At 25.3% G+C, this 14,790-nt stretch overlaps 2 protein-coding genes across 2 annotated transcripts; both read left to right on the top strand.

Annotated features, from left to right (window-relative positions):
- The first annotated feature begins 2,401 nt into the window (after positions 1–2,401).
- LOC108482122 (ethylene-responsive transcription factor 2-like) lies at positions 2,402–3,338 on the top strand. The gene has a single exon (XM_017785232.2). The coding sequence runs from the start codon at positions 2,516–2,518 to the stop codon at positions 3,164–3,166; it is 651 nt and encodes a 216-aa protein (XP_017640721.1). The 5' UTR covers positions 2,402–2,515; the 3' UTR covers positions 3,167–3,338.
- Positions 3,339–7,087: 3,749 nt separating this feature from the next.
- Positions 7,088–8,374, top strand: LOC108469872 (oleosin Cor a 13). Its single transcript, XM_017770958.2, has 2 exons — positions 7,088–7,436; positions 7,954–8,374. The coding sequence occupies exons 1-2, from the start codon at positions 7,165–7,167 to the stop codon at positions 8,075–8,077; spliced, it is 396 nt and encodes a 131-aa protein (XP_017626447.1). The 5' UTR covers positions 7,088–7,164; the 3' UTR covers positions 8,078–8,374.
- Positions 8,375–14,790: the final 6,416 nt, after the last annotated feature.

The following is a 14,790-nucleotide window of genomic DNA, read 5'->3' as shown; positions in this document are numbered from 1 at the left end:
AACTCTTAATAAGTAAATGAATTATGTAGTTGATAAAGAAAATTTGTCAAATGAGTAAATTAATATGGATTAATATCACCATGAATATAAATAAGAAATATTAAAAATCAAATTAATAAACCTTATCCACTTTGCGTCCTCTGCCATTAGACTTCATCTACAGGCTAAATTAATGCTATTAATATGTGGTAGAGGACATCAATTGGTTGAATCAATTGATTTAGTAGGTTTTTTCGAATTAATTTAATCTATTTTAATATGAAAAAATTGATCATAGATTATTGAGTTGAGTTTATATGATTATGTAAGAAAATATAATATTGAATGTAGTATTAATATGTCAATAACAATAATAATGCAATACAATGCAATAGCAGTAACACAACAGATCATACTTATAATTAAGCAGAGTTGAAAATTAGAAGAAGAATTTTGTTGAGACCTGTATGAACAGTTTCTTTAAGACAGATTCAACCTCTCCTCGGTGCTTTGAGTAACGTTGGACGTCTATCTTCCAGGATACATCAACAAATGATAACAGTCAGTAGTAGCACAACAATATTTATCAATCAAACACAATTTTGCCTTTCTTTATCTCCAGGAGGAATGAATTTAGAAGGAATTTTTTATATTGATGGTTTTTAATTATGTGTTTTAGAAGTCTCCTAACTTGACTTTATATAGAGGAAAGGAAATAAATGAAGAGATTTAGACCGATTCATGAAGAGTTTTGTTGAAAAGTTAATAGATATAAGTGAACAGACACAATGAATGATGAGATGTAATATTAAACCAAAAACAATAAATCTATTCATGATCAAAAGATACAATTGTTCAAAAGATACAACTGTTCATCAAGAGGTAAAACTATTTTTTAATTTAAGTATCAATTTATCATTCTTCGCTCAACAATTTTAAACATATTATATAGAATATAAATTCATAATTTATTATTCAAGCCTTTAATTTTATCAATAAAATAATATACTTCAAAACTCTAACATATCCATTATTTTCTAACAATTTATATTTTTATTATATATTACATATTTTAAATAATTTTAAAATAATAAACAAGTTAATTTTTAAATTAAATTTAAATATTATTAAACTCAAATTTGAATCAATGAATAATTTAAATTCATCTCAATAATTACTAAATCGGATTTGAATAATTTTCAAACATTTATTCTGATTTTCGCCCACAGATGTACGTGTAAACCATTGAGGATTACCGAAACCACCCGTAGGCAAAATAGAACTTGTCTTGTCGTGTAATAGACTTGTAGACATTGGGTGGTTTAAGAACTTTATATCAACCCATCCATATCCTTCACGTGCCCCACATTTCCTTCCAATTTGCCCACTTGCATTTTAGAAGTTTCATCCACTTCCCAAAAGACAAACATACAATTCATACAACCCAAACTTTTTAATTTATTAATTTATTTTAATTCAAATTTTAGTTTGTGTCAATTTAGGAATTGAGTTAGATAAATTAATTCATATGTATTAGATTAAATAATAAATTTATATTTTATTAAATTTTTCATCTATTTTTAAATAATTAGGATAAAATGTAATTAAACTTTTAGCATAATGGCTCATAATTACGTAATTGATATTTGTTACTATTTTAATGTTATGTTTTAGTTAAAATGTCAAACATCATAAAAAATTCTGAGCTTATTCGAGTTTATTTTAAAAAGAAAATTGAGGGAAGAATCAAATTATATTAAATTAAAATTTAGAGATCAAATCTCCGTATTAAATATAGTATAAGGATGAAAATCTGAAATTTAACATTTATTTTTGGTAAAAATATCTCTCTATTCTCTCTTAATTTTGATATTTAGTAAATTGGTTTTTCTTAAAAACATTAGAACCAATGAAAACCAGAAGTTGACATTTATTTTTGGAAAAAAATCTCTCCAATCCCTTTCAATTTTGATATTGAGGAAAATTGTCCTCTAAAAAAAGAGTAATTTAATCCCATCAATTGCGAAATGGAGCAACTAAAGATAATTAATTAAAATGTTAATATTTTTCATCAATTGTACATAATTTTTATTGGTATAATAACAAATTTAACTCTCAAAATTTGTCAATTTAATATTACTTTAACAAATTTAATCCACAACATTTACACAAAATATATAAACATCAATTGCTAAGTTCATTATAATACCAATCAAGATTATATATAATTAACAAAAATACGTAAATATCATGATTAATTGTCTTTAATTACTCAATTTTAAAACTAAATTACTTTAATTTTTTAGAGGGACCAATTTGCTCAATATCAAAAATTAAAAAAATTACAAAAGTGTTTTTACTTTTATTTTATTCTTACGTAATTTTAATTTTCTTTTCTCATCTATAAATACCCTCTATCTCTTTTTAACTTGTGTCCATTAACAATCTCTTTGTCCTCCATTTTTTTTCTCTTTGATTTTTCATTGCTTTACACTATTTGATCAATCAGAAGCTCAACCCTAAAAGTTTCATTAGAATGAACAGTGTTAACCTTTCTCATCAATATCCTCGAACATCAAGCTTTACTTGTCTTAACTCTTGCTTGACAGAACACTGGGGTGATTTGCCCTTAAAAGTCGATGACTCTGAGGACATGATCATCTACAATTCCCTTCATGAAGCTCTTAACTTCGGTTGGTCACCGACGACGACGGGTTCAACGGCGGCAACGACAATTAAACCTGAGCCCAAAGATGAATCAGCAGAGATCATGGAAAACGCGAAGCCAATGGAGTTGACTCAAAAAGTGGTGAAAGGGAGACATTACCGTGGAGTTAGGCAAAGGCCGTGGGGGAAATTTGCGGCGGAGATTAGGGACTCAGCTAGGAATGGAGCAAGAGTGTGGTTAGGTACGTACGAGACAGCTGAGGAAGCTGCTTTGGCTTATGATCGAGCAGCTTATAAGATGCGTGGTTCAAGGGCTTTGCTTAATTTCCCGCATCGGATCGGTGACAATGAGCCTGAACCTGTTAGAGTTAAGGCTAAACGTGGGGCAACAAATGACTCGGTTTCGTCCAATGGTTCATTTCCTAAGAGAACGAGAAGCTTGGAAGCTAACAAGGCTGAGTTGACCACTGTGTTTCAACTGGGTCTATTTCAGGTTGGGGAACAGTTATTGGTGAATTAAAAATTATCAGAAATTTAAAAATGATGTTGATGAGAGAGACGGATGCGAACCTCGTAAAAGATAATCTCCATGAACTATAATCTTAAAAAATATTTTGTTTATTTTTGTTGGTTTATTGTAAAGCAAATTGAAGTTCTGTGAATAGAAAAATGCAATAGTTTTTTTCCTTTAATTTTGCAATGAGAATATAAACATAAAGCTCTGAAAAGTAGGATTTGTTTCTTTTCTAATACTATTTGATATAATTTTAATTATTATTAAGTATTATTTTCACAATTTACGCGTATATCTTATACAATTAAACGGTGATTATTAATTTATTAAAAATTAATGAACGAAAAAATAATGAACTGAATTTGAATTTAGATGTACTAGAACTTGAACATAAGCTAACATTAACCTGTCATAAGTAGAGGGTATCACCAAAAGACCTAGCAGAGTCCAGTCTCCTTAAAATGAAAAAATAGCATTGTCACCTAAAAATGATATAAATTTAATTTAATTTTTTATTATAATAATAAAATTATATTTTAACTCTTATAAAATATATAACTTAATTTCAATTTCCAAAATAATTTCTAACTTCGTTTTTATTCATTAATATAAAAACATATTAGTTTAAAGCTTGTAATCAAACACAATTGTTAACTTTGTAATAAAAAAGGGAGAGGGCTCACTTATTGGCAAAGATGATTTAATATATTGGAGCAACTTTGAACTTACTTTCTACTGTATCAATGTTATGGATAAACTTGATTTAATTATTCATACAAAGACTTCTTAAAGGAAATTGACATCCGAGTATATCCTTTCGATTATCATATCAATTTATTTAATTGTTTTAAGGATACAATTTTTGGTCATAGGAGAGTATTTTAAATAATTTTTGCTGATTCAGTCTTAATTTAATTAGTGTCAGTATTGTTGCTAATACATAGGACTTAGGTTCAAATGTGTTGAAACACATTATGTTGTGGGGAGGCTATGGTTAGTTCTAAGCATTATATCAAAAAGAACAAATATAATGAAAACTTATAATGAGATTAATGTTAAAAAATATGTATGCTTTTCAAATTTTAAATTTGTATATTTTCATTGCTAAAATCTAAATTATCACTAACAATGTATCTCAACTAATTAACGATGACAAATAACACGATAATTTGAGTTTTTTTTATGTAGGAATAAATCTTAAAATTATTTACTTAATTTTGGTGAGATGTGCAATTTGATACTTTAATTTTGATTTGGTATAATTATACAAATAAAATTTTGATTATAATTCAAATGAATATATGAAAATTTAATTTTACTCGATTGTACACATTTAAAGAAATAAATATATTAATTTATTTATATTTTGAATAAATATAATTACTATCGTATGCAATATATAAAACTTAAAATAGTATTCTATCGATAGTTTTGTTAGTAGTTTATGAAAATTATATTAAATCAAAATTTTATGCTTAAAATTATATAAAATAAAAATTATGCTTAATTTTGAGATTTATCCTCTATATAATGATAGTAAAATTTTAAAATTTTAAAATTTTACTTATAAAATGCAATTATCTTTGTACTAATAAATATAATATTTTTCGTGAAATATAAAAATTTAAGAAATTGAGGTTACCCAATATTTCTTCATTGCTGTTGAAAATGTGGAGATATCGAAAACAGTATGACTTTTCAAATAAAGAAATTGCAGTGAGTTGGGAAATTAGGCATCCGTAAGGAATTATTTGTCAATTTCCAAATATCAATTACTTGTCAATTTATTGACATATTTCAAAATTATTTAAGAAAATTCTTTTGAGATATTTTATTAGGGTGAAATCAAATTATTTTTAAGGTGGAAGAATTAAATTATAAAATTTTTAAATTTTAAAATTTTAAAATATAATTTTATTATTTTTGAAGGATTAAATAAAATTTTTCATATTTTGAGGGTAAAATGTAATCTTATCATAAATTTACTTATAATTTTATTATTTTTAAGGAGAAGACATGCCAACTCCCATAATGCCACTTTTAACTTCTAATATTCAATAGATATATTACATTCGGTTAAATTTAAAATCGACTTAATTAAAATTATTTTTATTCATAAAATTTGAAATTAATTTTTTTAAGAAGATCGAGCTACATACAAATCGACTTTTTAAATATGAATAAAATTTGTTTAATTTTAAGTTTAGATTATTAAAAGAAAAAGAAAAACATTATTGAGGGTCGTTAGTCGCTATGATTAATTAGTTGAATTTCCAAGTAGATGTTCTTTTCATATAAAAGCCCAAAATATTTTGATATATTTGGGCTAAATAATAATTATGAATGAATGATTATTCTTCATTATTATTTTGGAATCTTTCCTCTAATTATTTCTATTTTTCTGGTAGATGAGACAAATGATTAGGTTAATTAGTTGTTAACAAATGTTTTCATGTTGGTTATCTTACTCGGTATTCAATTTTAATAAATTTTCATTTTTAGAGAAAAATTTTGATAAGTACAATAATGCATAAGCCTAACTGAATCTAATCATAGAGATTTTTATTTGCAATGGCTTTTTTAAGGAGTTTATGCTCGATCAACTATAATTAAGATAATGTAATATAAAGCATAATAGGCTGAAAATTGAAATGTATCTGAAATAATTGGAGAAAAACGCACATATAGCAATATGAGACTCTAGACCTCAACCTTGCAATACTTCTTATCTAATAATTTTATAGTGTTCTCGTTATTTTGTTAAAAAGTAAACAAGATTATAAAGTAAAGAGAAATATAGAATAATCAAGAAAGGAGAATAGAAGATGAAATGATTATTCAACTTTCACATTGACCTCTAATAAGTTCGTACATACCCTCTATTTTTAAGGCTTTAAAAATCATAAGTTACAGAGCATTTAGGACCAATGTTAATGATTTAGGGATTATGAAAATTCATTCTTTAGGATTTATAATAAAGGATTATGGATATCTATTTATCAATGGATTTACAACAAATAACAATATTGTTGTGAATTGAATGAAATTACTTGGTTATAGGTTTAATAAAATGGAGTTGAAAATTGGGTTATGCTTGGATTATAAGCCCAATTCATACTTGACCCAACACTACACAAGCTTATGACCCATGCTTGGTGTGGTCCATAATTGTAACAACTTAATTTTATTTTATGTTGATGAAAATCCAAAAATATTACAAAGAAATTCAATTTTACTTTATTTTTGAAGTGAGGAATCGATTGTGAGTTCTACAACCTATGGATGAATCAGCCCTACCGTGTCGAACCCCGCTGTGGTGGCAGTCGCGCAGCAATGTCTTAAGACATTGACAATAATATGAATCAACACGATTAAATTACAATATGTGACGTAATAGTAGTTTATTTTATTTTTCAATTATGTAGTTGGGGTTTAATTTTTATCTATAAGAATAAAATATATTCGTAAATATTATTTATCTTTATATTAAATTTTATTATTAATTTTATATTTTATTAAAATTAAAATTTAAAAATTTTAAAAATATATATTTAAAATAATTTAATTAAAGAATATAAATTAAATCTATAAATTTAACTACTATTATTTAGATTAGATTTGGACTAAAATTTAAAAACAAAGACAAAATAGAATAATAATAATAATAATAATAATAAAATTTAACCTTACCTGTTCGAATAGCTTCCACGAGAACCCTTTAATTCTTACAATACAAGCATTGGACGTCGTCTTGTTCAAAGAACCTAAAAAAATCAAACCCGACAAAAATCAACGTGTCCTTAAACCAAGCCATTTTTTACATGCAACCCCTGCATGAAAGCATCCTCACCACGTGCCTTTCTTTCTTCTTACACGTGCCCCCTCTTTCCCTTCTATATAACCCACCTCTCTCCTCTCTCTCTCTCCAATATCATACATACCTACATACTTAATTTCCATTTACTAGCAATTTCTTCAAGTTCTTTTCTTTGTTTTTTTAATCAATGGCTGACCATTACCTCCAAAACACTCAACCAATGACTCACCAAATGGTGAAAGCCGCTACTGCCGCAACAGCCGGTGGTTCCCTCCTCATTCTCTCCGGTTTAATCCTAGCTGGCACCGTTATTGCACTCACCATAGCCACTCCACTCTTCGTTATTTTCAGTCCAGTTCTTGTCCCTGCTCTCATTGCAACAGCTCTCCTAGCAACGGGTTTCGTTGCCTCCGGCGGTTTCGGTGTTGCAGCTGTCACGGTCCTGTCCTGGATTTACAGGTCCTTTATCTTTTCTTCTTTTTTAATGATCTCCAAAAATACCATGAAATTTCCTGTACTGTTTTTACTATTTTTATTTAAAAAATAGTAAATTAGTCTTCATATTTTATCAAAGATTAAAGAGAGTAAATTTTATCAAAGATCAAAAGAAATATATTTTCATTAAAATTTCATAAATTAGTATGAGATACACTTTAATCCATTACATGTTAAAGTAATGTCAATTTTTTAGCAGTCCGTCGGGTCAGTCAAATTTTAATGTAATTTTCTTTAAAATGAACAAAATAATTAATTTATTCCTTTAACACGAAATGATAAATGTACTTTTTTACATGATTAATTTTTTAATATTTTTATTAGAAAGTAAAATTCAACCTAATCATATTAAATTTTTAAGAAAATTAATTTATATTTTTTATTTAAATTTTTATTAGAAAAGTAAAATTCAATCCAACTGTTTGGGCTTTCGTGGCCCTCTTAGTAGCTTTTTCTTATTGTTAAATGACTATATATACAGGTATGTGACGGGGAGGCACCCACCGGCGGCGGATCAGTTGGATAGTGCAGGGATGAAATTGGCTAGCAAGGCACGGGAGATGAAAGATAGGGCGGCACAACTCACCGGTGCGGCGGCTTCTTAAATTAGTTCTCTACTGCATGCTTTTGTAAAGGAGCTGTGCAAAAGTTCAGGATCAAGTGGCCATTAAACCGATCCTTAATGATGTTGTTGTTATGTTGTTGATGATGAAAAGATGTTTTTTTCTAAATTTAAAAGCAGCATTAGAAACTTAACTTTGGGGGGATGATGTGGCTGTCTGTTTATGTTTAAAACTCCCGAGTAATTGACTGTAATAAGCACTACTTGTTTTTGTTGTTAGTTTGTGTGTTTGTTGGTTCCACTTCAATTACAATAAGTAAAATTGGATATTTAAATTAAACATTATACAACATTAATAATTTTTATTTTTATTTTTAAAATATTTAAAATTAATAAAATATTAATGTAGAATATTATAATTTTCAATTTGATTAAACTGACATATTTAATTATTTAATCATATAATAAATTATTTAATATTTTAATTTTATTTAAATAATAAAAGTAATTTTAATAATATCCTTCTTTAAAAATATTTAATATTAATATTTTAATAATAAACTATATATTAATAATAAATGCTTATTAAAATATGCTATATATATATATATATATTTTTTTTAAGAACTTAGTTTTCTAATTTTTAGAATAATGATATCATTTTTAAAATAAAATATTTAATATTTTAATTAAAAATTAACATTATAATGAAGGCTAATTTAATGAGACAAATTTATGACATATTTTAACTTTTAATTATGATTCTATTTAAATAATGCTTAACTTTATTTATCTCTCACACTTTCTACTTACATATTTGTAATATATATAATTTAAATTAAATTATTATTTATTATTAAATTTATATATAACATTAATTATTACAAAATATTTTAATTTTATTGTTAAAAAAGCGCACTATAATATTTGTTATATATTTATGTCATGTTCATTTTACAAATATCAACAAATATCAATATAAAATATAAATTTATAGATAAAATAAACTTAAGATTTGTTTCATTTAAAATAATTTTTATGAAATATTTTCAAGAAATCTATCAAATAATAAAAAAATTTTACACATATTCGTGCAAAAGTGTATTTTGCTTTAGAAATAATAAATATAAATTTGATTTTCCAAGGCGATAGAAAGAATAGCTACAAAACTTGGAATATGAATAACAAAATAAAAATTATCCATTTTTAATTAAAAACTCATGAAATAATTTTAATTATTTTGAGAAGAAAAATTGCTATCTCGTCACTAAAATAAATACTTATAATATTTTATATTGACAAAATGACAGATGAGCATACCATGTAACTAGGGATGATTATAGACTGGGTTGAGTTTAGGTTGGGCTCAGATAAAATGCTAAAACTCGAGCTTGACTTGACTCGCTCATATTAGTTTTTTATATTATATTACTTTTACATAATTTTTAAATATATATAATACATCAAAAATACTGAAAATATTAAAATAAATACTTAAATAATACTAAGATAGATGCAACTTAACAAGAAAATATCTTTAAAATAATGACAAAATTAACAACGATATCCAAACAATAACAACAAAATAGTAGTAATATGATAGTGAAATGGTATTAAAATAGGGAGAAAATAATAATAAAAAAATCATTAAAATAACAAAAATGCAGCTCTTTCTTGGCATTTAGCAAATTCGAGTCGAGCTGGGTTGGGGTCGGGCCAAAACTATATTACTTGAGGTCCGGCCCATTTTTCAAATGGGCTTTATTTTTTTACCTAAACTTTCTCATTTTTCAGGCAGGCTACATCTACATATAACTCATGTTAGTCTTTTTTCTACTGCAGAACATATTTAAGAACATCACGAATCTGTCATGTACTCATGTTATTATACAAATTCTGTCTTAAAACATAGTCTTTTGTTTAATTTGACTGGATTTAACAACTTTGACCTCTCCTGAATTAATTATTATAGTGGTGAGATTAAAATTGAAATGATATATTAAAATAAATATTATTTGGATTCAAATTTAGACGAGAGGTTAGATTAAAAACAATCATTAAAGAAACAATGTGCTATTATACTATAATAAAATTTATATTTATATAAGATTATAGACTTAAATTAAAATTATATTTTTTAAATAATAACTAATATTTATTAAAATCATATTTATGGTAAATTTTAAATTAAATAATAAGATATATTTAAATTATTTTATATTAATAAAAATAAGAATATATATTTAAGATAATAAATAATTTATAACTTATTAGATTATACTATATAAAATCATGTAACTGTTATATAATAAGATTTATAATATATATACTATTTTTTTTTCTGTTAGACACCCTATCTTTTAATGAGAAATTAGAAGTTAGTGTGTTGAAAATTTCCCTAAAGAAGTGTGTCAATGGTCCATGAAGAAGTATTTGCAATTTGATAGCTACAATTAAGAAAATCTAACATTTAAGACTAGAAAAAATTGATAACTGAGTCTTTACTTAATTGGTATCAATATTTTACTTATTGTATAAAAAGGACAAAATAAAAATTAAGTTTAAGAAAATGCAAAATCAAAGACATAATAAAAATTGAAAATTAAAAACTCAAGTTAAGTAAACCAATATTCAAAGAAAGCAACCTTACAGTATAAAATTTCATAAAATTTTATTATGATTAAGAATTTAATAACCTAAAATTGAATTTATTAATAGAAATATTCTTATCATCAAGATTTTAAAAATTGAACTAAATATTTGATGGATGATGCTTTCGATTTTGGGTTTAACTAATTGAATTAACAGGGAAGAAAATATTCTACAACCGGTTACACTTTATAGCGCATTGTTGTATCTCACAATTTTAAATCTCACAAATGAGTCTGACGTTACATTTGACTCTTCCAGTATCTCACCCATAAATTCCATCTTTTAATGTTTCCCTTTTTTTCAGCCAATGTCTCTCACTCATAAATTAGCCTCAAATTGCACCTTGTAGTATTTTTTTCATCGATTAAGTCTTCAATTCAATTGGAATCGGAATTGTTGTTGGTGCAAGAGAATGTGAGTTTGAGTGTGTTAAAGTATATTTGAGTGTGTTAAAGCACATTATCTTCTTATTTAAGGGTTGAGAGGAGTTATGAATCAAAAGTAGGAATCATGGTGCTACACTCATATGAAAAGAAAGTAATCACATAGAAACCATGCCAAAATTTTAAATTTTTATAAAAATTTTTAACATATTGTTAAAAATTTTAATATATTTTTAAAGCATTTGCAAACCCTTCCCTCAAGGCTTTTTAGTTTCTATCTTTTTCTTCCCCCCTAAAGTTCAAAACTCTAACAGTTAATAAACATTTCTACTTGTTTTCTTTAAAGTTTAAAGCTAAAAAAATCCTACAATTTTAAATATCAATATCTTTGATGACTACTACCCAACAAACTTAAATTTTCTCTTTCTATTCTTTAAAATCCAAAATTTAGAGTAAAAACAAAATTAGAAAGATGAGAAATTGAAATGATAGAAAAATAAATAAAATTAAAAATATATTTTTTTCTTTTCATAAGTTTACTTGGTAGGAAAGATGAGAGAATTAAAAGAAAAATAACTTAAGATTAAAAAATTTGATGACTAAGTTTTTACTGGTTGGTGATGTATTGTTGTTGTATAGAAATATATGAGTTTAAACTCACTAAAACGTATTTATCCTCTTATTTTAAAGGTTGGAATTGAAGAGTAGTTATAGATTATTCTACTCATTGTATAAAAAAACAGAAATAAAAATCAAACTTAAGAAAATGCAGGATCAAAGACCTAATAAAAATTGAAAACTCATGTTAAGTAAACCGACATTCAAGAATGCAGCCTTGATGTTTTGAAAATAGAATGGAATAAAATTAAGCAAAATGAAAACAACGATTCACTTATAATTGTGTCAATTTTCACAAATTTTTTATGATTAATACTTTAATAATTTAAAATTTAAAATTTTAATAGAATCATTCTTATCATCAATATTTTAAAAATTTAACTAAACATTCAATAGATGATACCTCCAATTTTCGATTTAACCAATTGAATCAATGGGGAAGAAAATATTCAACATCCAGTTACACTTTACAGTTCAGGCATTGTTGTATCCCACAATTTTAAATCTCATAAATGAGTCTGATGTTACATTTGACTCTTCTACATCTCACCCAAAAATTACACCTTTTAATATTTCAATTTTTTTACCCAACGTCTCTCACTTGTAAATTAGTCTTAAATTGCACATTTTAAGATTTTTTTTTGTCGATTGAGTCTTAACTCAATTGGTATCTGTATTGTTGCTAGTGTAAGAAGACGTGAATTTGAGTGTGCTGAAACATATTATCCTCTTATTTAAGGGTTGGAGAGGAACTATAAATTAAACCTAAGAATCATGATGCTTATCTTTTACATTTTATACTTACTATGTGTTTGTTAAAATGCATGTGAGGAATTCAAGTTTAATCATGTGCTGAATTATTTTATTGGTTGATTGATAGGTGGATTGCTTGTTAAGTTATTATCTATGCTTTGATTGGTTGCTTATTCAAGTGTATTAAATTGCATATTACACTAGAATTGACATATTTAGTGGAAGATTTAGATAGACGAGACCAAGAGAAGACTCTATTGAGTAGGACATTGATACATTTGTGCCGAAAAGTGAGATTGAGATGAGAGCTTAGGTGTTATTTTTAGTTTAGGATGGGACCTAGAGGAGATTCTTAGTTAGGAATGACAAACAATATAATCATCTTAGGTTTATCAGCTTAGTCCGTAATCCATGAATTAAACAACCATCATTTCAATCCATTTGGATTAATTCTAGCAAAAAAGGAAAAAAGTTAATTTAGTATTTTTATTTGTTAATTTAGTTATAGCTTAAGTATTAATTTATTTGAATTTGCACTAACAATTTCTGACTCAATTAAATTAATAATTGTTAAACTTGTAATTATTTGCCAGCAATTTCTTGGAATGCTATAGTGTTTCATTGACATTACAAATATTCTACTCATTGTATAAAAAGGGCAAAAATAAAAATTAAATTTAAGAAAATACAGAATCAAAGGCCAAATAAAATTGAAAAATTAAGAACTCAAGTTAAGTAAACCAACATTCAAAGAAAGCAACCTTGATGTTTTGAAAATAGAATGGAATAACATTAAGTAAAATGAAAAGAGAGTTTAACTGTGTAAAATTTCATAATTTTTTATGATTAATATTTTAATAATTTAAAATTTGAATTTATTAATAGAATTGTTCTTATGATCAATGTTTTAAAAATTAAATTAGATATTTAATGAATGATATCTCTAATTTTCGATTTAACCAATTGAATCAACGGGGAAAAAATATTCAACAACCAGTTACACTTTACAGCCTAGACATTGTTGTATCTCACAAATTTAAATATCATAAATGAGTCTGACGTTACATTTGACTCTTCTAACATCTCACCCCTAAATTGCACCTTTTAATATTTCCCTTTTTTTCACTCAACGTCTCTCACTCATAAATTAGCCTTAAATTGCACATTTTAATATTTTTTTTTGGCCGATTGTTATCAATTGTTATCAGCATTGTTATCAGCATTGTTGCTAGTGCAAAAGAATGTAAATTTGAGTGAGCTGAAATATATTATCCTCTTAATTTTAGAATAAAAAGAAAATTAAAAAGATGAAAAATTGAAGGGATAGAAAAATAATAAAAAAAGATTAATGCAAATATATCATTTCAATCCATTTTCATTAAAATAAATTGGGGTAGATTGAAACAAAAACAAAAGTATAAGTATCAAATTGAACTTTTCTCTTTTTTCTTTTGCAAGGGTATCATATTGCACATTCAAGAAAAATTCTGAGGCTAACTGTGACATTTAACTCTAAAAATAAACAAAGAGAAAAAAAAAAGGGAAAAGAAAAGAAAAAGCACAACCAAAACAAAGATGCTTAATATCTCTTTTGGCCTCGTATTATAATTAAATTATCACTTTGATACCTATACAATTTTTTATCAGTTTGATCCTGTACTTTCATTATATAATCCCCATTACCCCTAACTCAAATTTCTGTAAAAAAATTAAGCCAACCACTGACATGCTGCCAAGTGTCACGAAAATTAAAAATTAAAAATATAACAAAACTAAAAATAATTTAAAATAAAAATCTTAAAACTCAAAAATTATTTAAAAACTAAAAAAATCATAATCCATTGTTGAATATTATAAAAAAACTAAAATTAAAGTATGCAAAACTTCAAAACAAATTAGAAAAATAATATATTTTTTTAAAAATTGTTTGTTTGAAATTTTAAAATTAAGGTATTTTTACTAAAAAACTCAAATTTCCTTAAAAATCCAAAATTCTAAAATTTACAAAATACCATAAAATTCTTAAAAAAAATCATAAAGATCTAAAATTTTCCAAAAACCTAATATTCCAAACAAACAATTTTTAAAAATTTATGAGATTTTTATTTTTTTAGTGTTTCGCATGCTTATAATTTTTAATTTTATGATTTTTTGGTAATTTTAATTTTTTAATTTTTAAGTATTTTTATAGTTGTTTTGACACATAAATCAGGTCATTAGCTGATTTAAAACCTTTAAAGAGAAATTTGGGTTGGGGGGTAATGAGTTATATAGAATGCAAGTATAAAAGTCAAGTTAAAAAAAAAAAAAGTAAAAGTATCAAAGTGAGAATTTAACAATAGTATAGGGA

The sequence above is a fragment of the Gossypium arboreum genome, chromosome 7, assembly GCF_025698485.1.
Source record: "Gossypium arboreum isolate Shixiya-1 chromosome 7, ASM2569848v2, whole genome shotgun sequence".
NCBI lineage: Eukaryota > Viridiplantae > Streptophyta > Magnoliopsida > Malvales > Malvaceae > Gossypium > Gossypium arboreum.
This window is presented reverse-complemented; position numbering and strand designations above follow the sequence as displayed.

Bases quoted from the DNA above. Each gene is read 5' to 3' on its own strand.
- LOC108469872 (XM_017770958.2), top strand. From the start codon at position 7,165: ATGGCTGACCATTACCTCCAAAACACTCAACCAATGACTCACCAAATG. The intron at 7,437-7,953 runs GTCCTTTATCTT...CTATATATACAG, and splicing joins GTCCTGTCCTGGATTTACAG to GTATGTGACGGGGAGGCACC.
- LOC108482122 (XM_017785232.2), top strand. From the start codon at position 2,516: ATGAACAGTGTTAACCTTTCTCATCAATATCCTCGAACATCAAGCTTT.